General features: G+C 48.9%; 2 protein-coding genes and 1 non-coding gene across 3 annotated transcripts; 1 reads left to right on the forward strand and 2 right to left on the reverse strand.

The window, feature by feature from the left end:
* Positions 1 to 251: 251 nt before the first annotated feature.
* Positions 252 to 10,265, reverse strand: LOC135819514 (uncharacterized). The gene is made up of 7 exons (XM_065332736.1): positions 9,897 to 10,265; positions 8,753 to 8,865; positions 7,863 to 8,067; positions 5,893 to 6,105; positions 4,839 to 4,904; positions 3,268 to 3,365; positions 252 to 745 (listed from the first exon to the last, which is right to left on the reverse strand). The coding sequence occupies exons 1-7, from the start codon at positions 9,903 to 9,905 to the stop codon at positions 508 to 510; spliced, it is 942 nt and encodes a 313-aa protein (XP_065188808.1). The 5' UTR covers positions 9,906 to 10,265; the 3' UTR covers positions 252 to 507.
* Trnae-cuc (transfer RNA glutamic acid (anticodon CUC)) lies at positions 2,485 to 2,556 on the reverse strand. Its single transcript has one exon. It is a non-coding gene; the product is annotated as a tRNA-Glu (tRNA).
* Positions 10,266 to 10,466: 201 nt separating the features above from the next.
* On the forward strand, positions 10,467 to 24,633 carry LOC135819515 (UPF0415 protein C7orf25 homolog). Its single transcript, XM_065332737.1, has 13 exons — positions 10,467 to 10,616; positions 13,501 to 13,581; positions 13,791 to 14,068; positions 14,658 to 15,324; positions 16,746 to 16,795; positions 17,287 to 17,380; positions 18,116 to 18,341; positions 18,690 to 18,780; positions 19,313 to 19,388; positions 20,703 to 20,793; positions 21,096 to 21,189; positions 22,759 to 22,839; positions 23,725 to 24,633. The coding sequence occupies exons 2-13, from the start codon at positions 13,575 to 13,577 to the stop codon at positions 23,824 to 23,826; spliced, it is 1,857 nt and encodes a 618-aa protein (XP_065188809.1). The 5' UTR covers positions 10,467 to 10,616; positions 13,501 to 13,574; the 3' UTR covers positions 23,827 to 24,633.
* Positions 24,634 to 25,066: the final 433 nt, after the last annotated feature.

Raw genomic sequence — 25,066 nt, forward strand, 5'->3', positions numbered from 1 at the left:
TGTGTGTGTGTGTGAGAGTGTATGTGTGTCTGCCATCTGTCTGTCTGTCTGTCTGTCTGTCTCTCTCTGTCTCAGGATTTCATTTAATCTTTTCTTATTATTTCAGCACACAGTGATGGATACCATAATGGCTGCATCGTCCTCAAGCAATCCTGTTGCAGAACATGCACATGCCATTCTGTGTAAGTAACGAGTTTAGCTGGGAGCACAGTACTTTCCGAATCCTGCGCTGTAGTCGCTCAACAGGAGCACACGTTCATGCATTGGGCATTTCCAGCATCGATAGGTTGTGGCGATAGGTTGCGGTTATAGTTGAGAATCAAATAATTGAAAAAAAGAAAAGATATATAAGGCGAGAAACAAAACCCTTTCAGAAAAAAAACTCGTATGTGGCATTAAAATTGAATAGGAGATATCACTTTAAAAAAAAGGAGAGAAGCTATCGTACATGAAAAACTCAACAGCAGATTGAAGGTCAGTATTGTGCGTGTACGCGCAAGTGTTGGTTTAGTCTAACTCCTGGTTCGCAGCAGCGTCAGCCGCAGTGCAAGCCAGGTCGGGCAAATCCTCGTCATCGACTCCGAGTAGATGCTCGTGCCCATGGTTGACATCCTCCTCCTCCTCCTCTTCTCCCTCACCGCCGTCATCGTCGGCAACGTCGACGAAGCTCTGCTTGAGCGAGGCTATCCGCACAGCTTGCCGGTCGCCTACGGAGTGCGGCGGCTTCTTCACAGCGCCGCGATGTCTGATGCGCACGCGTACAGAGTTAAGGGCAAGGCCACACACCATGGTTGCTTAACCCTTTCAGCACGCATCACGTATATGTACGTGATGGTACATGTAACTGGCCCACGGATCACGTATATATACGTGATGCGTACAGTGAAAATGAACGTACTCCCGAGACATCCGTGGTCGACGGATCTTATCCCTACGTGGACCAGTGACGTGCTGGATGAACGTCGACTGTTCTATGATAGTACTGACGGGCGCACGTGTGCCGCTATGCACGCGTACTAGTACATAGATGTCGCGTGCGAACATGCATTCCGCAGAAAAATTGTGAGTGAATAGGACTACTTTTGGAAAATCACGAAAATCACTGGTTTTGGCTCCGCGGGTCAGTTGCACACCCTGGCCGTGCTGAAAGGGTTATGAGTTGAGACACCGGTACGCGGTGAACAGCTTCTATATACTATAAGTCAACAAATATCCGGCGCATATTTATTTTCGCCTATTTTCGGCATGGTCATATTTCCCGAAAATTCGTTGCGGCCGATTATTTTGTTTTGCAAGGTTCAGTGTGACAGTGTATCAGGCGGCAGCAATACAGGCCGAAGATTTAATGCGGCTGAAATGGGTTTTAGCCCTGGGAGGCTGAAATTCGAATCGGCCGAAGATTTGTAGACTCACAGTGCAATGTGATAAAAAAAGGAAAAAAAAAAACAGCACACAAAGACTACATGTACAGTCCCGGCGGGGGAGAAATCCGACACCTCATGAACGTAATAGCAACGTGGACTGCGCGAGCCTAGCACCACTCACCGCACTTCAGCGGGCCGCGCTACTTTATTCATCCGGATTTCTCCGGCCAGAACTGTACACTCACTAATGTGAATGCCACCGGCGAGACTATCGTGAACGTCAACAGCATTGACGTGCAGTTTTTTTCTCGCAACTTTTGGCAAGGTCACCCTTAGGGGTTTTGACGACGCCAATGTGCTCGCACAATGCTAGACTTTTTCAAAGCTTGGGGAGTCACTTTGTACTGTCGTGGTCTGTTGATCCGCGCGCTCTCCTATTTCCATCCCTGTCGATTTTCTCCCCGTTACAAGTATATTGTAGAGTGACTCTGGCGAACAAGTCAAGATACAACACGTGCGAGCGCAGACGTTCCTGTGGATGGAATTGTGCACACACCAGTACTGCAAGTCTGACCTTTTTTTTTTTCTTTTTTCGCGTTTTAAGCGATACTTCGCTTGATGGACTAGATACAGGCCCGTCGGAACCGGTCCGGTTGGTCAGGTTATTACCGGACCAACGTTTCAGCCACCAACATGTGTTTCCTACTATGGAGGGTGTGTGTACCCGCCATACCATACACAAACTGTATGAACGGCCGTGATACTACCGGATCAATCAAAAACTGCTTCCGGCGGTCCTGAGATATACTTCCTGTGCGTGCTGAAACACAAGCCTGGAAGCGACATAGCGTGGGGTGGATCAATGGTACTTGACAGTGTTTCCAATTCTAGGTTTGGGAGCAATGTAGAACTCCTCAAGGAACTCTCGCATGCAGGTCCGTATACCGATGTTCTTGCAGTGCTCAAAGATGAAAATCAGGCGCATGACTTCATGGTGAACAAAATAACTCCGAAAAAGACATTCCAAGAAAGAAAGAAAAACAAGTGGCGCATATCTTGTTCGCACTCGTACTCCTTTATCATGGTAAAGCATGAAGAGACCAAAAGAAAAAAAGTAACGTTCCCACACCGGGAATCGAACCCGGGCCGCGGCGGTGAGAGCGCCGAATCCTAACCACTAGACCATATGGGAGACACATTATTGCTCCTGGAGGAAGAGCAATTTCTCAGCGCCTTTTACCTGTTTACAGCCAGGCAGGCATAGTGGGATGGTCTAATACCATGATTGAGAAACAGAGGGTACCAGGTTCAAGTCCTGCTTGGAAGCGGAAGGATTTTTCCAGCCGTGCTGCGATCCACAGTTAATTGGGAACTCGTGGCCTGGCACGAGGAAAACATGGATGCAGTGAATGGGATTTTCGGTCTTTGACCACTTGCTGGTGAGCTGATCTACTCACCTCCCACCGCTTTAGGAGCTGCATCTGCGCCTTGATCCTTGAAGGGTGGTGGCGTTCCTACGGATGCGGAAAACCCGGCTTCCAGCCGAGTCTCACGCGAACCGTGAATTTTTTTTTTTTTTTTTTTTTACAGCCAGACGTGCCCAATGCGTTGTTTAGGCGGTATTAATTTTAGTACTATTTACACACAAACACAAACACACACAAACACACACATACACACACACACACACACACACACACACACACACACACACACATGCACAATCTCCGTGTGCAGCGTACTACAAATCGAACCGTCTATCTTGCACTCTGGCAAGGTAGACGGACATTGGGTTGGGGTTCAAAATCCCACTCAAGGGCCGCCCAGAAACAAAATTGTGCAGGGGCGGGGAGGAGGAGTAGGGGACCACCACAACATGATAATGATAGTTTGGCAAGGATACTGTTGAAACTCCGCCGGTAATGTGCCGGGCAGTGGACCAATGTTGTACTTGCCCACCGTCTTCTTCAAGTGCTCCTCCGCGTTCTTACGCTCAATTTCCTGCACACATGTGAACGAGACGCAGATGCAAAGGACGGCGTCATTGAAGCGAAGCCTGGCGGCAGCTGCCTTGTGCATTAGCAGAATAAGTTTGAAGATATGCGTACTGACAAGGCAGTCGCTCCATAGAGAAATCGGCTGTTGTATGGAAACGACGTGTCAGTTGCAGCATGCAAAGCTCAAGTGTGAAAAGTACACATCTGAGAGTAGCCAGAGCATTCTCTTCAACAGAAGCTAGCTGCACATGGAAATAGCTGATCCTGCACCATGCAAAACTCATCTGTATGTACGGTCAATACTCTACGCAGCCGCCGCGGCAGCCTTCGGGCTATACTAGCAAACTATACTGCTGCTCAATGAAATCCGATTGTATGTGCCAAGTTTGCACCCTGCAAGTTCAAAATGTGCAAAATCATGGCTATAGTTGAGAAGAAATCCAATCGTGTGTGCCAGGTTTGCACCCTGCAAGTTCAAAATGTGCAAAATCATGGCTATAGTTGAGAAGAAATGGCTACAGGTCTAGATTGCCATGCTATATTCCAAGTGTGGAGTGATGCAGACACAACTACAGTCAGACCTCGCTTATCCGGTCCTCTTTTACCTGGATCCCTCGCCATCCGGAAGAAAGCAGCTGGTTATAATACAGATTTACAGCATACGTGGTGCATCCAACATAGCCGGTGTTCGATTATCCGGTTCCCTCGCCTATCCGGATATTTTAAATTAATGGAAAACGGATGGGTGTGAGGTCAGACTGTCCCGTGTCTTGCATTAACGCCTGTCTCATATAGAAGCCTGTACCGTAAACTGCCTAATATCCGCGGCGGATTAATGTCCGCTATTTTCGCGAGAAGAGCGTAACGCGAATATTAACCAGCGTGAACTCTAACTTCAACAGTGGGAGGGTGTACAGTCAACTTTGCGTATAACGACACTCGGCGGGGCATCAGAAAAGTGTCGTTATTTGCGAAGTGTCCTTATGCCCGAAGTCTCATTATAATGTATTACAGTTGATTTGGGCTTTGCCCTGGGCATGGAAATTCTGTCGCTATTCGCGAATTGTCGTTATATCCGCAGTCGTTATTAGCCAAGTTGACTGTATGTAAGTGGCCCCAGTGCTTCGCGAACTTTTGCCATCGCAAACTCGCTGGTTCTAAGAAATCGCGAAAATTTAGTGACGCGAATATTGGGCGGTATACAGTATTAAATACACGCCTGATTTTCAAGATTATTATACTGTCTTGTATAGAAGCCTCTCTCATATAGAATCCTGCAAAATTCCCCAAGAAAGTCATATAAGCCGCGGCTTTTATACACGACTTTACGGGTATGAACACACACACACACACCCACACACACACGCACCCACGCACGCACGCACGCACGCACACACACACACATTCCCAGTTGTCACCTCTCTCAGACTCTGCAATCTCAAGCTGGCTACTACCCAGGATAACGCACAGCACTCACCTTGAGACGTTTCTCTTGATCTTGGAGAAGAACTGCCGACTCATCTAGCGACAAGACTTTCGATTTCTACACAGCCCACAGACAAAGTAGGAAAAGAGCCAGTTCTCTAGTCAGACCATGTATGCCGAGCTGCATCAACTCAAATCCGTGTGCTAGCCAGCCGAGAGCTTCGAGGGGCCAAAGTGACACGGCTTTGGTCAATCATAACATCCAACAGCTACAGGAAAAGAAGAATACAGAGTTTGTAATGGACTCGAGGACACAGCTCGGCAACGAGAGCCAATACGCCTGGCTTGAATCCTAGCGGAAACAGCCAGTTGAGTTTACAGTAAAACCTGTCAAGGCGACCACTTGGGTAAGGCGACCACCTGTCCTCGAAGACCACTGAAACCAGGACCAAGGAATGCTATTTCCAGTCAAATGACCCTGGATGAGGAGACCACCTGGTGACAGAGACCACGTTTTGAACGTCCCTTGAGCGGCCGTCTTAGACAGGGTTTACTGTAATCAGTTTAACACCACGGCCACTCTCATCTCCTTCAAGCCTGTTAGCTCCGTCCTGACAGAGCAATCGCCAGGAGCGCTGGATACAGCATCCGGCACCCAGGTTTTCTTATCAGTGTTGTCCGATGATCGCCTCGTGTGCGAAACTCGAAGCTACAACACAATCTTCGTCCTCTTCCTGTGTGTCTTTGGATACTAGTACTTAGGTGCCCATGATTAGCAAGGCGCTGTGTCCTTGGACATCAGCACCCTGGAGTGGAGTACTGTAAGTATTATTATTATTATACGCTTGTCCGCGTTGACATCACCAAGCAAGCTTGGCTACATAGTCTTCGCATAAGCCAAATGAACAAAAGAAATGAGGATTGTAAGTAGATACCCAAAATAGTAGTTGACAAACACAATGGAAGGAATTCGGGTGGACACACCCGAATTCCTTTCACAGATGAAGCTGCAGGAAGCCTCAGCCGTTCTTCAAACACAATGAAACAATGACAAGAAAACCAAAGCTATAGCCAAGAAACGCAGCAATTTTAGAACGAAAACCCACCGTTGGTGCTGACTGTATGATTCGTTCCCGCACGGCAGCAATGTCCTTAGCTGGACGGCGTTTCGTTGCAGAGCCCGATGAGTTCTGCGGGGTGCCAGCTGCACTATTCTTACTGCCAGTGAAGGCTGTGGTACTGTCCGACGCGTCAGCAACTGGCTGGCGATCCCCTGCTGGTTCATCGTCAGGAATAGCAACGCTGCTTCTTTCTGCCACCTGGGTCAGCAACAAGCCAGGGGGGGGGGGGGGGGGCAGAGAATGAATGAGTGAGATAGACAGATAAGAAGATAGATAGAAACAAATATAGAAGATAGATAGAAACAAAGAGAGAGGGAGTGAGTGAGTAAGTGAGGAGAGAGAGAGAGAGAGAGAGAGAGAGAGAGAGAGAGAGAGAGAGAGAGAGAGAGAGAGAGAGAGAGAGAGAGAGAGAGAGAGAGAGAGTAAGTTACATTTATAAAGACAGGTAAGTCTAACAAATGAGGACTGAGACCTCTACAACAGGGTTTTTACGCCTGAAAGCAGGTGCATGATTTAACAAGCAGGTTGTCAGTCTAGATTTTATGCGCAGATGGAGAAAAAGCACAGAATTTTTGTAATGAGATGAAAAGCAGAAATAATAAGAAATAATAAGAAAAGATGAAATGAAAGCCTGCTCACAACCCCGCCCAGCCTTGCGAACTGGGTATGGTGGATTAAGAACCCGGTTCAACGCTCGAGCAAGCGCTCTCCACTCAAGGTGTTCACAGCAACTGATAGGAACTCATATGGGGAAATTATAGAAAAGAAATAATAAGATAAAGAGAATAAATTTCAACGCACCTCGATAAACGGAGCCCCACATACAGTACCTCAAAAAAGTGGATCTTCCGACCAGTGTTTTTGTTGACGTCGCAACCAGATGATGTAGCTGCTTCGCAGAGACGTCTTACTGCACAAATTACAAATAAATTTTATTCTTCGATTAGAAAACCCAAGCGCTTTCAGAGCCCTCCGAAGAGAGTCCGGGATGAAACCACGCACACCTACCTCAACCGAAAAAGAAATGACCTGCCACCCGTTTGCTCGGCATTGATCGGCCAGATCCGCATACCGCCTGTCCTTCCGCGAGTTACTGACACTGAATCTGTCCTCAGCACAAACTGTCAACTCCATCCAGAATACAATCCTACGACTCGTAGAGTACAGAACTATATCTGGTCTTAGGGTGGTAAGTGCAACACAGCTAGGGAAAGAAATCTTTGCACTAACTGAGTCGACAAGAAGTTTCCAGTCTGAGGCCGCTGACAGGAGATCAGTCATAACCAACTTCCGTCTGGGCTGAACGCGAACTGACTTCTCTCCCGCCTTGCAAAACGAGATGAAGTCAAGCTCATTTGAATTTTCGGTTTGTACGGTGTTTGCAGCAGTGCGGATTCGAATCTCCTCACGCATGTTCCTGACGATGACCCCGAGTACGTTGTCGTGCCGCCAGGTGTAACGTCCCTGGTCCAGCGCTACGCGACAAGCGCCAAGCATGAGAGAGAGAGAGAGAGAGAGAGAGAGAGAGAGAGAGAGGGAGAGAGAGAGAGAGAGGGAGAAATTTAAATGCTTCTTTGCTACCAAATGATGCACCATCCGGCCCGACGGAACCGGTCAGGTAATCACCGGACCAAACGTTTTGGCCATCAGTGCATGTTTACTGCTGAGGCGCACCAGCTATATGATACGCAAAGTATGAATGGCTAGGGTATAGCCGGACCAATCAAGAGCCGCTTCCGGCTGTCCTTTAACTTCTGACCAGCATAAACACTCCAAGCCAGTTTCACCAGCAAGCCCGCACTATGCAGAGCCTTATTCTGGGCAAACACTGGACACAAATCCAAACTGCCAGAGATTTGCCATGCAGCGTGACCATCTTCCTGCACTGGCTGCAGGCCAGAGATATTGCTGCGTGCAAAGCAGCGTAGATCCGTCAGCACTGGCTGCAAACTCACCTCATGCCGAGTAACCCGCCGTGTTTGATTGAGCATAGGATGTGGGTCGGTGTCCTCGCTTGTAGCACCGCTGCCGTCCAGCGTCATGGCCTCGAGGGTTTTAGCGGCCTGGTCGATGGACTCCCTGCCGTCCAGGGCAGCACTCAGGTCTGCGACTTGCTGCCGAATCTTGGCGCCTTTGTCGGGCAGACGCTGCACCAATGCTCTGTGAGGACAGGGACGAGAAAAAAAATGATTGGCTTAGTGTCATGAAGCTGGCTAACAACGGGACCAAGCTACCCACCATTGTCAACTTGTGTCTTTAATAGCTACGAGTATCTACATGACAGTCTGAGTACCACGAAGTGACAAATTGGTATGCAATCGCTCACTAGCGTCTTGGAATGGTATTCATCCAAAGAGAAAGAGAAATCCAATGCACTGGAAGTAGTAGACAACTGTCAGAGTGTGGGACAAAAGGCCTGAGCGGTTCAGATCAAAACCAACATGGCTGTCCTGTATGGTCATGTGACCGATGTGAAACCACTCTTTAAGAAGACATGAAGACCAAGGAGCCACAAGTTACGCTATAATGTCCACGAACACCACCAGTTACTTTACAATCGGCTCATGCGATAACATTGCACGACACTGACCCATGGTACTGACGTTCTACACCTAACTTGTAGCGTAACTTGTAGTTCCTTCTTTAGGAATGGGTTTGCTCCCAGACTGGAGCTCGCGCTATTCCGCCGACGACTTGACACTTCACTGACTCACGACTGTTCCTGGGTCTTCATTTCTTCTTATAAATTAATCCTGGTCTCCCCCCCCCCCCCAAGTCTAACTATGATATCACTCTATTCCACATTCCGTCGCAGCGTATGCAGGTGGTACGCGAGTGCACGTACGGGTTGGCAAGGATCTTCCGCTGGCGGTCTAGCCGCTCTTTCAGCTGGAACACCGGCATGTGCTTCAGCTCTCCCTTGGACGCTGGCCGCTGTGGAATGCTCTCAAACAATGACTGTGCACAGGAATGCAGTGCAAGGGAAAGAAGAAAAAACACACATGATGGATGATAGTCTTCTTCAAGACCCAAGGCTCCAATACAAACAAATCATCAGGGGCGTAGGACTGTATTATAGTGTGGTACGGTCAACATTTTCTAACATTAAAAGTTGGACGGGTCTTCCCTTGCATGCCCTCTCTCATGCAGCACACGATAGAGTTGGATTCAGAGACATCATTCACAATTCTCTCGCTGATTAATGCCTCTACGATCACCTTGTGATTATGAGTTATACATACATACATACATACATACGGTCAACCATCTCAAGTAACATTTTCTCGTGGTGAGGGGTGGCTGGGCCGACTATTTTTTCGAAATTTAGAGCCCAGATAAGTGCATTTTATTGGTTCACGGGGTCCTGGGCACAGAGCAGTACGGTCCATACCGTTGTGACTGTACTGTGTCCCACGCCCCCGAGGATTCATGTCAGTGCAGAGAAAGTGTCCACGGAAAGCCTCAAGCCAAGGCAAGAATTACGCCTGGGAATACCCAGGATTGTGGATGAATGCATGTATATTTATTGGCTACCCAATCCAGCAAGTGAACCGAAGATTGACCCTTGCTTGGCAGGTCTAGATGGAAGTCTAGTCTCCCGACGGACTCACCAGGGGAAAGTGAGGGCCTCCGAATCCAGCAGGCATCTTGTAGCCACTGGGAATAACTGGGAGTGTCACTATGCTCTGCAGTTTTAACACGTCTCCAAATATTTGACAACAGCAGGAAAACTGCTGCTGCTGTGTGATTACTCAGGTGGTTGACCTTTTTTTTCATTGTGAGAATGAGCAAAGTTGGAGGAGTGCACATATTACATCCATAATGTTAATCTGGTTCGAAACAGCTAGCTGTCCAGAGTTTGAGCACGAGGTTAAATTGTTAATCTCTGCATGCATTTGGAGGCATTAGTAAGCTCAGCAAAACCTGTGTATAGTATCATGAAAGCTGTCAGTACCAGCTCAGCACACCAGCACAGTCCAGTGACTCACTTTCTGCATCGTGAACGGAGAAGCAAAACGCGACTGGTGCGATTGTTGTTGTTGCTGTTTTCCAGTCCAGCTATTAGGAACCGTAAGCCGGATGGCGTCTTCCCTGTGCACAATCGCAGATCTACGCCACACGGATGAACAACAACTACAAACTCTATTTTTCGAGATTGAAACTAGTGCTAGTTCGGTTGTCTCTCCCAAACCAATGTACTAGTCTAGTAGCCAGGACACCTCTGTCTAGTTAATAATGCAGAACGGTGGCTTCCAAGGACAAGCTGAAGCTAGAGTACTGGCAGATCTACTTGTTGACTTTGGTGCGGATAAAAAGTCACAAAGAAGAAGGAAGCTCTGCACAGACACGCGTATGTCTACATGACGTCTCTTTCTAAAATTTATGAATATTTGAATGAGCCAAGCTTTCGCAGATCTGGCTCATTTCTGGCTTCCATCTTGGTTTCCATGGAAAGTCGTTTGGGAAATTACGTCATACCCCTAAAAGGATCACACGTCATACATAATTTTCACACACGTCATCGATCAGGGTAATGAAAATAATTTCAAATATTGTTCTGAAAATGCATTAGCAGCTAAAACTTCTGTGAGTGTGTATCTCTGTCTCGTGTCGGGTCTGCTCCCCGGCTGGGAAATTGCTTCCACTTCCACGCCAGAAGGAACGGCTGGAGAGACAATTTGCAACTATCCCGCATAGGACTGAGCTAGGTACGTAGCTCATTTCTGGTCGCCAAAAATATTGTGTCTTCTCAAAGTTGTTTTCGCAGATTATTTTTTGTATGAAACTGGGTTCCAATTCCACTACATTGTAGTTTGACTTTTTAAGCTGCTTTGCGACGTTGTTTTGCATGTACTGGCCATGGATTCATGAAGCCCATCACCACACTGTAGCCACTTGATATTTTTAGTTACTGAGTCACTGAGTCAATTGCCAACTTGGCCACGTGCCACGTGTTTTGGGGTACATGTACTGTACTATGTTTTTCGATTTTGACAGCATGTTACAAGGCGAGAGCTGTCAAAATCGAAAAACATGTTTAACTACCAGAGCAAGGCTTCTGTGTATATACCATGTACTGTACTAGTGACTCGTTCATACAAAAAACCCTCGGATAAAGTTGTCATAAATTTACTCTTCTTTGCTGAACGTGCATGACGTCATGGGCGAGCAATTAACCCAGAGTCCCTGGCACTTGGTTGGCCAATCATGCAGGGGCGTCGGAAGGTATTTTCGGGTGGTACGGTCAACAATCGGAAGTGCATCTTTGGTGGATTTTACTTTGGCTCCCTGAAGAATTTGTGTACGAGTACAGGGGCGTACTGAGCAGCCTGTCCGGCCGGTCCGGCTTTGGAGGGATCCCTTTTTTTAACACAATGCCAAAAGTGCCCAGAATGCAGGATTTGCACCCAAATTTCAAAATTTTCACGGGGAGACCCCCGGGCCCCCCTCCAACCAGACGACCTCCAACGGCAGTGCTACGCGCTTGGAGTAATCATACCCGGACGGACAAACTAATTGCATTTTTTGGAATACACCGTCAAGGCCACGTGACCTGGAGCAAAACGCAAAACGTGGTATTCAAGGTAGCCCTGGCACTCCTTCCTTTTTGGCAGAAGCCCGTGAGCTTCTCGTATTGTCCGCAAACCGTCCAACGCAGGCACTTACACATTATGAAACCTCACGCAAGCACAATCCTGTAGTAATCCTGATGCTCTGATGCATGCCGAGGCTAGCTGTGCTCAGTCTCCGGCTAGCTGTATGCTCAGGATGCATTCTTGATCTTCTCTTCTTCTTCTTTTTTTTTCCTTTCTCTTTTCTTTAAAATGTTTTACTGCCAGAAGTCGTCTTCATATAAGGAGGCAGATATGCCTGTTTGTTGTACGACTTTAAATAAATCCAACCAACCAACCACTCCAATAGCGGTCTCTTCACTGCGAATCAAATCGATTATGTTCCACCAAGTTTTCGTGCCCAGCCTGTCATCAGGGTGATGAGAACAAACCGTTATTGGACTGTTTTTGGGCGAGGTTTCATGAAGGCCAGTGAGTCCTAGCGTATAAGGAGACAACCCAGGTGCGTGGAATGTGAAGCTATGCCGGTATGGCTACTGGGCTGCCCGTTCCAGGTGCACCCGGGGCAGTGTTCATGTAGGTATACTTACATGATTGTGCTATCGGTGATCTTGGTTGCGTTGGGCCAAGCAGGTCACGGCCTCGATCGGAAAACAAATTCACCGTTCGCTTTACACTCGGTTAGACCGAGCTTCCGCATCCGTAGGGAGACCACCTCCCTCATGGATCAAATGTGCGGATTCAGCTCCTAAAGCGGTGGGAGGTGAGTAGATCAGACCCACCGCAAAGCGTAAGGCATGCAGCTGAGCATGTAGGGTGACAAGAACGGATCTAGGGGCTTCAGGCGAGGGCGCAAGCACACGATTACTCATTGGTATGGCCACATATGCACATGGTGCTCCGGTGAATCACTCCAACGCAAGAATGCTGCAGCGCTGGACTAGGTGGCCTCATGTCTAATGCTGGGTGGTCAAAGACCGAAAGTCACGGAAAGGGCATCCTATAAACGATGACCATACCTGAATTTGGTTTTAGCACGGACTAGCAGTCTTAATTTGTGGAGATAAAATAACAAGTTATATCCTGTAGGCTTCAGACATCGTAAAGACAGTACTGACGAGTAGATCATTGAGCCGTTGTACCAAGAGTACATAACCCCCCTCCCAAGAGTGTGCAACACCACTACGGGTGCTGTCCCGACAGAATTCCGGACGTCATTGTTATGATGCAATGCGCACGGTACACGTCGCATCTGAGGCATCTTGAACCCGTGTTGGACGAAGCCATATTTGATCCTGTACAAACTACATGTAGTTCAGAGAAAACGTGTGATGTGTTGACACCCCGTACAAATGTCGCAAATCACTGGTGCATTGCATCATAAAAATGACGTCAACTTGAAATTCTGTCGGGACAACAGGGTACTGGTATGCGGGACTTGCACACTCTTGGGGGGTTATGTACTCTTGGTTGTACCCATTACATGCCAACGGTGTTGCTACTCAAAGACAGCTCGTTTATATGTATGACATGGTGTAGAGCAGTATGGGTCGTATGCCTGGCAACATGGCGTTTCATTTTTGCATAGCGTGAGTGCATTTCTATCATTATAATTATAAGAACTTCGGCCGTAAAAGAACTGATTCTCACGCACATTGGTGTTACATCATGGGTCAACTGTATGTCATATACAGTCAACTTAATAACGAGTGCGGATATAACGACAATTCCCATGCCCAGAGCAAAGTCCCATCAAACTGTAACACAGATCCGCTACTGTAGTAACCTGGTAACTGTATTATAGTGAGGCTTCGGTTATAACGACACTTTGCGAATAAGGACAGAATTTCCATGCCCAGAGCAAAGTCCATTCCACCTGTATACATGTAATGAGACTTCGCGAATAAGGACACTTTTCCGATGCCCCGCCGTGTGTCGTTATACGCAAAGTTGACTGTACTGGTGGTTGCTTGATTCCGCTGATCGTGTTGAACTCCGTGCATGATTCTGCTTCCTACAGAGCAGAACCGGTCGCAGCCTTAGACGGTCAAACTAGCAGCCTGCAAGTCAAAACTCGTCGACATCAGTACCAAGATGGCTGGTGAGATGTAGCAATCGTTGGTTTGAATTCGTGCATGTGTGCTGGTTGTGTAGCTCACGGATTTTAATCTCTGGCTACCGTATCTGATTTTCCTGTGTGTGTGTGTGTGCACGCGCGTGCGTGTGTGTGTGTGCGCGCCATGTCTGTGCATGTGTCTGTGTGTTCATGTATGTGTCTGTGTGCCCGTGTCAACTCCCACCACCCGGCAGAGCCCGTCGAGGAGTCGGAAATGCAGAGCGCCTATCGCGACCTCGTCTCCAGCAACCTGGCGCTGAGTGTTGACGTGCTGGAAGCCACGGAGAAGTGGCTCAAGAGGAATCCGCAGGTAAAGCACAGCAAGAAGGCCAAGGCTGCAAGCAGCAGCAGCGGCAGCGGCGTTGCTCCGCAGGACGAGAGCGATCGCTACGCTCAGCTAGAAGGAGCTGCGCCACCGGGCCTGGCTCGACTCGTCCGACGTGTCAAGGCGGAAAGGAGCTTCCTGGCCGGGGTACGTACATGTGCGCTCCACACAGTGACCAGCCTATACCCCGGACCTCTGGGAGCTACCGCTAGGGGACACTCTCGGGGCCCTGGTCGCCTTTTGTACCCGGCCAAGAGCGGCTGGTCTAGAAATGGTCTGTAGGCATGGCTGTGTGCATACAGTAAAACCTGTCAAGGCGACCACCTGTCCAAGAAGACCACTGAAACCAGGATCAAGCAATGCTCTTTCCAGTCAAATGACCCTGGATAAGGAGACCACCTGGTAACAGAGACCACATTTTGCAGGTCCCTTGAGCGGTCGCCTTAGACAGGTTTCACTCTAGTTCTGCCGATGCTGGGGCCATGTACTCGTGTTGTTTGTGTGCAGTTGTCATTTTGCAGTTTGGTGCTGTCACTCACTAGGTTTCAGGGTAGTCGCTCCTCTCTGGTTCCTGGCAGATTCGCTAACTTCAGGATGTGTGTGTGTGTGTGTGTGTGTGTGTGTGTGTGTGTGTGTGTGTGCGTGTGTACGGGCGCGTGCACTTGCGTGTGTGTGAATGTGTGTGTATGTGTGCGCGTGTGCGTATGCTTGAATGTGTGCGTACGCTTGAATGCAGGTGATGTCAGCAAAGGTACCCATCCGTAACTCGCACGCTCGAAGCAGCAATCTAGCCCACCTGCACGCAATCTTCTTGACCGCTCGCTACTCGAACCGTTGCACGGCCGTACTCAAGCGAATGTTCTTCCTGCACGTCGCGGAATTCTCGGACCCGGTCTACATCCCGCTGAGCGACGGTGAGGAGGACTACTCCAGTGACGGAAGCGAGCAGGAGGGTGGTGACGACGATGATTGTACCCCGCAGGATGACGGCGCGTCGAAGGACCTCCGTTCCGGTGAGCGTGTGCCCGTTCCCGCGGCGAGCCATGCCGAACCGACCGCGAACGTTGCCACGGCAACTTCGCATGGTGACCGCGAGCAGGCGTTTGCCACCGCTGCCGCAGCTGCCGTTCCGCTGCAGCCGAGCGAAATGGAGCAGCTGCTGCGCGACCGCCTTCGACAGGACCTTGGCGTGGAGTACTCGGACGAGGAAGACGACGGGGAAAATGGCGTCGGCATGTTTGACTTCAGAGAGGACGGTCCTGGAGAGGAGGATGCGTCGAGTGAGAGCGACGACGAAGATCACTGCGTCGACTCGGTTGTGGCGGACGTCATTGTGGAGGGCGGCCGCGCCTGGATCAAGGTGGTCGCCCGCAATCCGCTGTCCCTGCATCGCACCTGTCAAGGTACGACATTCGAGTTCTTGTTCATGTACGACTCTTAATGCTCCGGGGCGTCAAAACGAGGGTACTTAGAGTGGTGTGGTCAGCAACTTGAAGTGCTCCTTCCAGGACCTCCCTGAAGACTTCCAAATTTAGAACCAAAGTCGTATTTTTCAATTCACAAGGTACCTGAGTGGTGTGGTCGATGTCATACGAGGTAGTGGTCGTGTCTTGTCCGAAGCGCCTGTTTATGTTGCAACTGGTTGTATGCATCTGTGCACTGTCATATCAGTGCGCCGAAAGCCGGTCTTTATGGACGCGTGGTTGTCGAACCCAGGTTGCAGTGGTCGAGATGTGCGTGCCGTGCTCGCTGATCCACATGTTGCAAAGCATATGACAGCTGTTTGATAAGGCGGAGGATTCCCAGTGATTGCATTCCATAATGCCCGCGAATTGATGTTGAATCCGTTCATGAATCGCCCCTGGCTATTCACATCACCCCATGTGAATAGGGTGAAAGGATTCTGAACCGATTCCAAGGCTCATGACATGAAATCGAACGACGAGATTCAATTCATGAATGGATTCGTGTCAGTAATCGAACGCACCCATGTGTCGGACTCAACCAACCCCGGCTGTAGCTCGGAGACCTTTCTTATCACTAGGTCTTCCGCTTTTGTCCAACACCTGCCACAACAGTTCTGAATCTCAAAATAGATGTTGAATCATACTTGGAACTCTCAGATAACTGATCTCTATTGCGGCGGTTGCATGGAACAGCTTTACTGTTGAGCTGTTTGTAACTTTATGAGGCCACACGGCGCTGGAAGATTGTTTGTGGATTTCCTCAACTTGGCAAGACGAATGCCTTGGAGTTACTTTGCTCTTTGTGGCAAGGAAATCGGGAGAAGACGTACTATCGTTGCGTGTGCGTATGTACGTACGTGTGTGTGTGTGTGTGTGTGTGTGTGTGTGTGTGTGTGTGTGTGTGTGTGTCCCATGTGTGTGTCCCATATGGTGCAGTCACGCCAGTGGTATGTGCAGCGATTTCCAATCGATAGGTTGCGGGTTCGATTCCCGACGATTATGGTCACACACGTCTTTCTTCTCTTTCTCAGACTCTTCCTGACTTTTCTTTCATTCTCCTGGGTGGTTACCAACAGCCAGTGCATGCCGGAGTATGTGGTGTGATGTGTGTGCGGGAAAAAAAATAAAAAGACCAAAAAGTAGGGATTCACTGGCCAGAAAAAAGCCACTTCAAAGCTGTGTGGTGTAGACCAGGCTGAATAGTGGTGGTCAATTCTTCAGCCTTGCAAGCTGTTGAATGGTGCAATCCCAGCACAAGTTGCTATGGCTTCTGCTGTAGCATCGCTATCATCGCCTCTGGCGATGGGCGTCCAATGGTCCAATGGTGTGTGTGTGTGTGCGTGTATTTGGCTCGGCAGGTGGCAGTCGTGGACATCGGAACCACAAGAGCGTACTAGTACAAGCCCAGGTAAGCCTTGTGCCCGTGATTGACATCCCTGCGTGTACCTCTCACACTATTACTGATGCATAGGTCTGGCCAGTGGAAGCATCCCTCATCACTGGGCTATTTCCGGGGCGCTGAGCCGCTCTGATTCATCCACGGAGGTCGTTTTCACTTTTGAGCACTGTGTATGTGCATAGGTGCATGTTGGAGTGGCCCCAAGCTCCTACTGTTGTGCTCATCTCCATGTGTATGTACATGGTCAACAGTACATGTGTACCGTACTTGTGCACACAAACGCTGTGGGACGTCGGACTCTGCAATTTGTAATAACTCACACACGGATAGGCACAAACTGTGCACACACGCATGCACACACACACACACACACACGCATGCACACACACACATGCACACACACACACACACACACACATCTGAATTGCGACTTCTGCGTTCCTGCCGCGTTCTTGGCGTTCTGTCCTCATTGTTTCCTCTGCACTGTATGCTGTGCACAGGATATGCTCTCTGCTGCACAGCAGAATCCGAAAGATTATTCAGCGCCACGGGTCGTTATTCTGTTTGCCAAAGGCGTAACAAAGCCAGTAAAAGGTAGGTGTTTCTTGATTAAATCTTCACTTCTCTAACTCGGAAACTGTCTCTTCACTGAGAATATCGTTACGTTTACGTAACTGTAGTTTCCGGAGTTTAAGCAGCTACACTTTAAAAACACCAACGGTCAACTGGGTACTCACTACTCGGAGTGAGGGTAACATGGATGCAGCTAACGAGGTTAGCCCCCTTGTCGGGCATTGGTTATGAGACTTACCACCTCACCCTCGCCGTTAGGCGCTGCATCTGCCACCCTGGTATCACAGGCATGGTGGTGGCCTGGCACAGGCGAAACTTCCTAAGCTGGTTGAGTTTCTCAACGCAATTGTATAGCCGGTGGTAACGCGGACGTGCAAACTTTACTTTACTTCACACTTTAAAAGCACCAGTAACTCACCCCAACAAGGACAGTTGAACTCGGATGGTGAGCCAATTTAATTATGGTTAAAAAAGAAGAAGAAGGACACTCGCTGACTGTGTATGATCTGATTGCGTTGGTGGACAGCTAGTCATGACTCGTAACATTTTGTCCTTCTCCTTTTTTTTTCTTCCAAAAAGGACAGTGTGGTCTATACTACGATTGTCTAATTAACATTGATAAATAGGGTAGATGTCTGTATTTCCTTCTTGCAAGCTGTTGAAGTTATCGGTATAATTGTTTCAGCCCTACAAGTTGTGCTCACTGTTCCGTCTTCCCTCTCTTCTCCCCTCCCCCCCCCCCCCCCCCCCCCGTAGACGAACTTCAAAAACTAGGCGTGACCGTGTGTGGACGTGTGTGCCCAAGACGAGATTCGCCGCCATCAGCGTCGGCGGATGCAGACGACCGCACGAACGGCGCGTGCGACTCCTCGGCCGGCGCCGGTTCTTACGCTTGTGTTGATCTGTCCCCGGCTGAGCTGGAGGCCGAAGTGGCGGAGATGATGCAGCAGCTGTCCACCACCTTACAACAGGAGACGGCAAGGTAAGACGTGCCCTGTGCATCTGGGACATTCCAGTCCTCCCGCGAGCTGGTCTTTTGTTTGGATTTGGAAAGAGGAAGTTGTCGATGTGCTCTCCAAAAGCTGTGCGTTGTGTTTTGTGTTGAGCTCTATCCTATGAAATGGCGTCTTAGATATTGAAAATCCGCAACGGCGACCCCCAAACTGGCTAAAATGTGTGTGTGTGTGTGCGTGCGTGCGTGCGCGCCCGAGTGTGTGTGTGTGCGTGCGTGCGCGCGTATGTGCGTCCATGTGTGTGTGTCTGCACATGCCCACGTGTGTATATATGTGCGTGTGTGTGTGTACATGTTGGCATGCGTGTCAATTGTCAGATGCGAGGACAAGCGTGTCAACCTGGACGTTTCCACCATGTTAGTTCTGTGCTCCCAGTTGACGCACGGGTATGCCAACTACAAGTTCAAGGTATGTTGCAAGTAGACTGGAAGAGTTGAAAGTGTGACGAGTTGAAAAGTTTTTTTAAACGAATAATAATTTCCCACTTTAATAGTCCGTGAATATCAACTTTTTTCACCAAACGAATTATTTTAGTTTGGACCCAACCCCGCCCTCCCCCTCAGAACATAAAAAATGTTGACGTAATACATGAAAAGTCATGGCCGTGTACACGTTTCAATGTTTTCTGAAACGAAATTGGTTAACCCCCATCCCACCCCATAACGAAATTATTTCGTTTTGTGAAAAAAGTTCGATATTTATGGACACCCCCTTAGAGGGTACACAGTTTAACGACCCTGCCATCAGACACCTGTCTTCTATGTCTCTAGTACAGAGGAGAGAAGGAAAAGCATACGTGTAACGTTTCTTCACTTTCATTAGTTAAGGATGGATTTCATTGAGCAGTGCTGTGTGTCGCCCTTCGATTGTTGACCCACTCTTGCGACAACCATTGGTGTGCGTGTCTCTCGTGTGCATTCTCCTGTGTTCCTCCTTGTAGAGTGGTGTGCTAAATGAGCAGGCGGCAAGGGAGCGTCTCCACCCCGCGCTGCCCGAACTGGAAGAGTTCCTAGCCGGTGAGCGTAGTACCAGTTTGCTTAACTTCAGTACCAGTGCATCTAGTTTCTGCTTCTAAGCAGGGTGCTGTCTATACTGGTTACTGTAAGTTGACAAATTTTCGGCCCATTCAAATTTCGGCCTCCCAGGGCTAAAACCCATTTCGGCCATATCAAATTTTCAGCCTGTACTGCTGCCGCCTGTATACACTGTCACACTGAACCCTTGCAAAACAAAATTTCGGCCGCAACAAATTTTCGGCCAGATATGACCAGGCCGAAAATGGCCGAAAATAATTATGCGCCGAATATTTGTTGACCTACAGTACCTACTTTAAATACTTAGGTGCCGTAATCACGTCGGATGGCAAGTCCGATGTGGAGATAAGAAGACGCTTAGCACTAGGGAAGCAAAAGATCATCGAGCTTCAATTCATTTGGAAATCGCCATCACTTTCTTTGCCTACTAAATTTCGTTTGTTAGGTCTATTGTGCTAGCGACTGTTTTATACGGATGCCAATCTTGGACATTATCTGCCTCATCAATGAGAAGAATTTCATCCTTCGAGATGAAATGCTTCCGCCGACTCTTAGGAGTAACATACCACGACCGGCGTACCAACCAATCTTTCCTGGAAGAAATCAATGACATCATCGGAGCAAGGATGCGGCTAGCGAACGAAGTCAAGAAATTTAAGTTGATGTGGTTTGGCCATGTTACGAGACACGACGTTTTCTCCAAGCCTTTCCTGCAAGGATCAACTCCTGGATCTCGACCGAGAGGAAGGCCCGCGACATCATGGATTTCTAACATTAAAAGTTGGACGAGTCTTCCCTTGCATGCTCTCTCTCATGCAGCACACGATAGAGTTGGATTCAGAGACATCATTCACAATTCTCTCGCTGATTAATGCCTCTACGATCACCTTGTGATTATGAGTTATACATACATACATACATACATACAGTACCTCAGCAAGTGTATGGTGTGCACGGGTAACTGTCTCGGCTGTCCTATTCCGATGTGCTTCGTGTTGTGTAGACCAGGTGTGCATTGGTGGTCGATTCACATGGCTTCGCCGGTTGTGTTGATTAGGCAGTTGTCTGGTGCTAGTTTTGATCTGTCTCATTCAAATCTTGTCCGCTATCGTTGCTAGAAGAGAAATCTCTGGGTGCACGTCCAGTGCATTTGCAGATTTGCGTGCTTCTCTTGCGACGGGTGTACACGTGGCACGTGGTACAATAGTGTGTGGGCGATTGTGTGTGTGTGTGTGTGTGTGTGTGTGTGTGGGCGTGTACGTTGGTGTGCATGAATTGTATGTGCCTTTCTTGCAGACAAGGATTTGCTGTGTTGCGAGACGGCTCGGTCGGAATTCAATGACATTGTCAACACGGTCGCTGGCCCGGTGGAGAAAGAGCGCGCCAGGTAGGGTGTGTGTGTGTGTGTCCTTGTTCAGTCTCAGTGCAGAGTGTGACAAGTTGAATCTGGCTTTGCTGATTCAATCTACACTAACTTACAACTGCAGGCCGTGCATGCAATCTGTCTGTGCACTGTGCATATTGTGCGGATTTGCGCTTTTGACCACTTGCGTGTGTGCACGCACGCACACACACACACACACACACACACACACACACACACACACACACACACATGCCTGTACATCTAGTATCAAGGTTTGATACTTTTCCTTCTCTGTTGTTCCTGTGGCCTTCATTTGTTGCCAGAGAGCTGATGGAAGAAGTCAAGGTGGTTCCTGATTGTCCCTCACAGCGCATCATGGATCTGAAAGAGACGACCAAGATTCGAGAACGGGCAAAGGTGAGTAGTAGCGCAGCTCTAGGGGGCAAGAGGCTTGCGTGCATGTGTGTGTGTGTGCGGTGTGTGTGTGTGTGTGTGTGTGTGTGTGGTGTGGTGTGTGGTGTGTGTGTGTGTGTGTGCGATGCGTGTGTTTGTGTGTGTGTGCGCGCGCGCGCGCGTGTGTGTGTATGTGCTAGCGTGTGTGTGCGTGTGTGTGTGTGCGTGTGTCCCATATGGTGCAGTGGTATTTGCAGCGATTTCTAATCGATAGGTTGCGGGTTCGATTCCCGACGATTATGGTCACACACGTCTTTCTTCACTTTCTCACTCTTCCTGACTTTTCTTTCATTCTCCTGGGTGGTTACCAACAGCCAGTGCATGCCGGAGTATGTGGTGTGATGTGTGTGCGGAAAAAATATGAAAAAGACCAAAAATGTGGTGTTATGTGTGTGCGGAAAAAATATGAAAAAGACCAAAAAGTAGGGATTCACTGGCCAGAAAAAGCCACTTCATAGCTGTGTGGTGTACACCAGGCTGAATGGTGGCGGCCAATTCTTCAGCCTTGCAAGCTGTTGAATGGTGCAATCCCAGCACAAGTTGCTATGGCTTCTGCTGTAGCATTGCTATCATCGCCTCCGGCGATCGGCGTCCAATGGTCCAATGGTGTGTGCGCTTGCGTGTGTGGAAGTGCAGGTGCCTGGTCAATTTATGATTTTTTTTGTTTCAAGGAATTCATCAAAGGCGATTTAATTAACTCCTATCGAGGACGTGAGTACATGTATATACACATACAGTCCTGCCCAATGAAATCCAGTCGAGTTTCTCCAGTACACGCCGGGCATTGCGCAACCCTAGACCCGCAAACACTGGGCTGCGAAAAGGTGGACAGCGCAGACCTGACTCTCACGAGTGGATTTCATTGTGCAGCACTGTACATGTGTGCATGTCTATATGCATTTCCCACCTGTATCGACCCGCACCTAACCTTCACCATTAACTTAGAGTCGTGTATTTCCCACCTTCACCTTCTCACCTCATCTCACAACCATCACTCCCCATTAACCAGTGCCACCACCCCAAAGCCCTCCATTCTGTATCCACTGACGATGTTGTTCAGAACAACGAAGCGTCTGGAGAAGTACAGTAAATATTTCTATCTTTGTTTATGTGGAAGAGAAAAGGACATATGGATACGAGTTAAGAGTAACTCTCCATCACTGTAACATGATACTATATACAGTCAGAAAGTGCAATAACTAGGCACAAAACTGACAGAGTACTGAAACATTCGACGTCCTGACACCTAGCTTCAACACATCTCCGTAGCGCTTACCGACAGCCTTCCAACTTGGAAGGTTCAAGGTTATGGAAAAGACCAAAGAGGGGAAGGCAAGCGCAACGAAAACGATTTCTCTTCCACATTTATTTATGGCTCAACATCCGAGTTTCAAATCTTTATTTATCAAAATATATACCACTCTTTGGTCTAGAAAGAATACTTTTTTGATATATGCATTTCGTTGGTTGCAGGCTTGTCCGCATGTCAATGGCTGCACTCAGTGTCCATGTTTCTCTTCTCTCGTTTTTCAGGTGATTTTCGGCACCGGTGAAAGCATGCAGCTGACTACATCGACGGCAAATCAGGCGTTTGTGCGGGCCGCAGCCGGACAGGTAAGAATCAGGCGATGGCTGCAAGAGAGGGAGGGGGGCAGGCACTAGTCCCTGGCATGCACAAGGTCTTTTTAGGAGGTGGGTGAGGTCTGTGTGTGTGGGGGGGGGGGGGGTATTCACCGTTTTTAATACAGACAGTAGTGCCCTTTTCCAACCTGCCCAATCCCAAACTGTGCGGATAAGGGTAGTTTTATTGTATCTGGTAGATGGATTGCCCGATATTTGTTATGGTCTCCACCCTCACACCCAGGCATACATTTTACTCACACCCACTCAGTACATTATGCATCTGATAGCCTGGATATCAGGCAGCTAGCGCTACTACACCTGATGAGCGCTTTTGCATGACATTTTTCAAGAGTGGCAGATTCGTCAAGTTTTCCTTTAATATATTCCTGTAATAGAGCATTATCGTACCTCATGGGCAACTACAAAGAGACGATTCACGGTCCATAATGAACACCGGACTGAGCGCATCAAATACATGAGACACACGCATGCGCTCAATTTTTCGAGACGGACATCACACGTGCGTGTGCGGGGGCCGGTATAGTGTGCAAATTCTTCTACAGCGCCTTTACGGCTCTGATCAGTCGTGCTGTTTCCCGGTGGCCGTGGTCTCTGCGTACTGTGCAAGACCAACTGTGCTGACGTGTGCTGTGTGGATGGCGTGCTGTGTGGATGGCGTGCTGTGTGTGGATGGCGTGCTGTGTGTGGATGGCGTGCTGTGTGGATGGCGTGCTGTGTGGATGGCGTGCTATGTGTGGATGGCGTGCTGTGTGGATGGCGTGCTGTGTGTGGATGGCGTGCTGTGTGTGGATGGCGTGCTGTGTGTGGATGGCGTGTTGTGTGGATGGCGTGCCGTGCGTTGTTTCTGTACTGCAGGGTATACATTTCAGTGTGTTCAGTCACGAGTCGCGGGCGCTCACAGAGTCGAAGCAGCTCACGGCAGAGCCGCTGCCCGCGGAGAACGGAGCCGCAGAGTAGTGACCCGTCCGCGGCATAACACACTCACCTGTGTGTGTGTGTTCTTTTGCTTTCTCGCTGTTGTCTCCCGCTTCTGGGAGCGACGTGGCCATTTGTGCCAGTTGTACATAGTAGCAGTATAGTACTGTCCTGGACCTGGAAATCCGGTCGCACCTCTAGCGGCCCAGGGCGCTGCCCACGCAGCCTTGAGTACGCGTGCGATACATACCTTCATTCGCTGCAGCGTGCGCTGGCCGCATCGGATCAACGCATGCACTGCATGCAGCGTTCTGTACGCACCGAGGGCGCCGGCTTCGGTCATTCGACTGGATTTCCATGTCCACGACAGTAGTAGTAGTAGTGGTAGTAGTGTGTGTGTGTGTGTGTCCGCGTGAGTGCGCTACCAATGTTCGTTTATAGTGATGTGCACTGGCTGCGAGCACCCGCGTCTTTCTCCGTGTTGTAACTGCCCTCATCATCATCACCACATTCTCCATCATGTCACAAATTACCCGGCTCCAGGTGGCGCGTCCGTACTAAATTACAGAATGCTGTCCCCGTTGCGCTTATGCAAGAAGTAAAAATGGCTATACATTAAATCTCTGTCGCCTTGTTATGTCTTCGTTATCATATTCGGATCGGATTTCCTCTGCTATACGTTATGTCTATTGTATTTGTTGAGTCTTACGAATGACACTCACGCCATCATGCTTGTTGGCCGTACAGCTAAAGAGTAAAGGCTGTTCTAGAGGCCTCCAGCTGCAGGAATTGCTTTCGTCTCATCACAGAAATTCCACTTCATGAATTTAAAAAAAATGCGCCTTGCAATACACGGTTCTACTGTGTGACTAGCCTGGATCATGAACAATATTCAGTGGTGACGCTGCTGACTATCCTGCAGCGCTGCAGCACGCTTGAACCACTGAGTCTGTGCACAGGGGCACTGGTTAGTGTTTGAGACTTCACTTCCTACAAAGTACAATCACTGCACATGGATAATATACACTGTAAGAATTATTGCAGACGTAACGTCGTTATAATAGTGAGGTTCTGCCACACGGTATAACGTGCCAAAGTACGTATGGAAATTTCGCCGCGGTACGGGATTTAGTTTGATACGGATTTTTTCATACCGTTTTCCGTGTGAAGCTCGCTTCACACGGACTGGACTCCGTGTGAAAAGTGAGCGTACAGAGTACATGTGGCGGGGTGTTCGTGCATGCTTCGTGCATGCTACGTACAGCAGAACCGGTGCAACGTA

Source organism: Sycon ciliatum, chromosome 6 (assembly GCF_964019385.1).
Source record: "Sycon ciliatum chromosome 6, ocSycCili1.1, whole genome shotgun sequence".
NCBI classification, from domain to species: Eukaryota; Metazoa; Porifera; class Calcarea; order Leucosolenida; family Sycettidae; genus Sycon; species Sycon ciliatum.

Excerpts from the sequence above, each read along its gene's own strand:
- LOC135819514 (XM_065332736.1), bottom strand. Across the intron at positions 8,068-8,752 it reads CGGAAGATCCTTGCCAACCC|AGCATTGGTGCAGCGTCTGC; the intron begins GTACGTGCACTC and ends CTGTCCTCACAG. Across the intron at positions 3,366-4,838 it reads ATCAAGAGAAACGTCTCAAG|GAAATTGAGCGTAAGAACGC; the intron begins GTGAGTGCTGTG and ends ACATGTGTGCAG.
- LOC135819515 (XM_065332737.1), top strand. Across the intron at positions 15,325-16,745 it reads CCTGCATCGCACCTGTCAAG|GTGGCAGTCGTGGACATCGG; the intron begins GTACGACATTCG and ends TTGGCTCGGCAG. Across the intron at positions 18,342-18,689 it reads TTACAACAGGAGACGGCAAG|ATGCGAGGACAAGCGTGTCA; the intron begins GTAAGACGTGCC and ends GTCAATTGTCAG.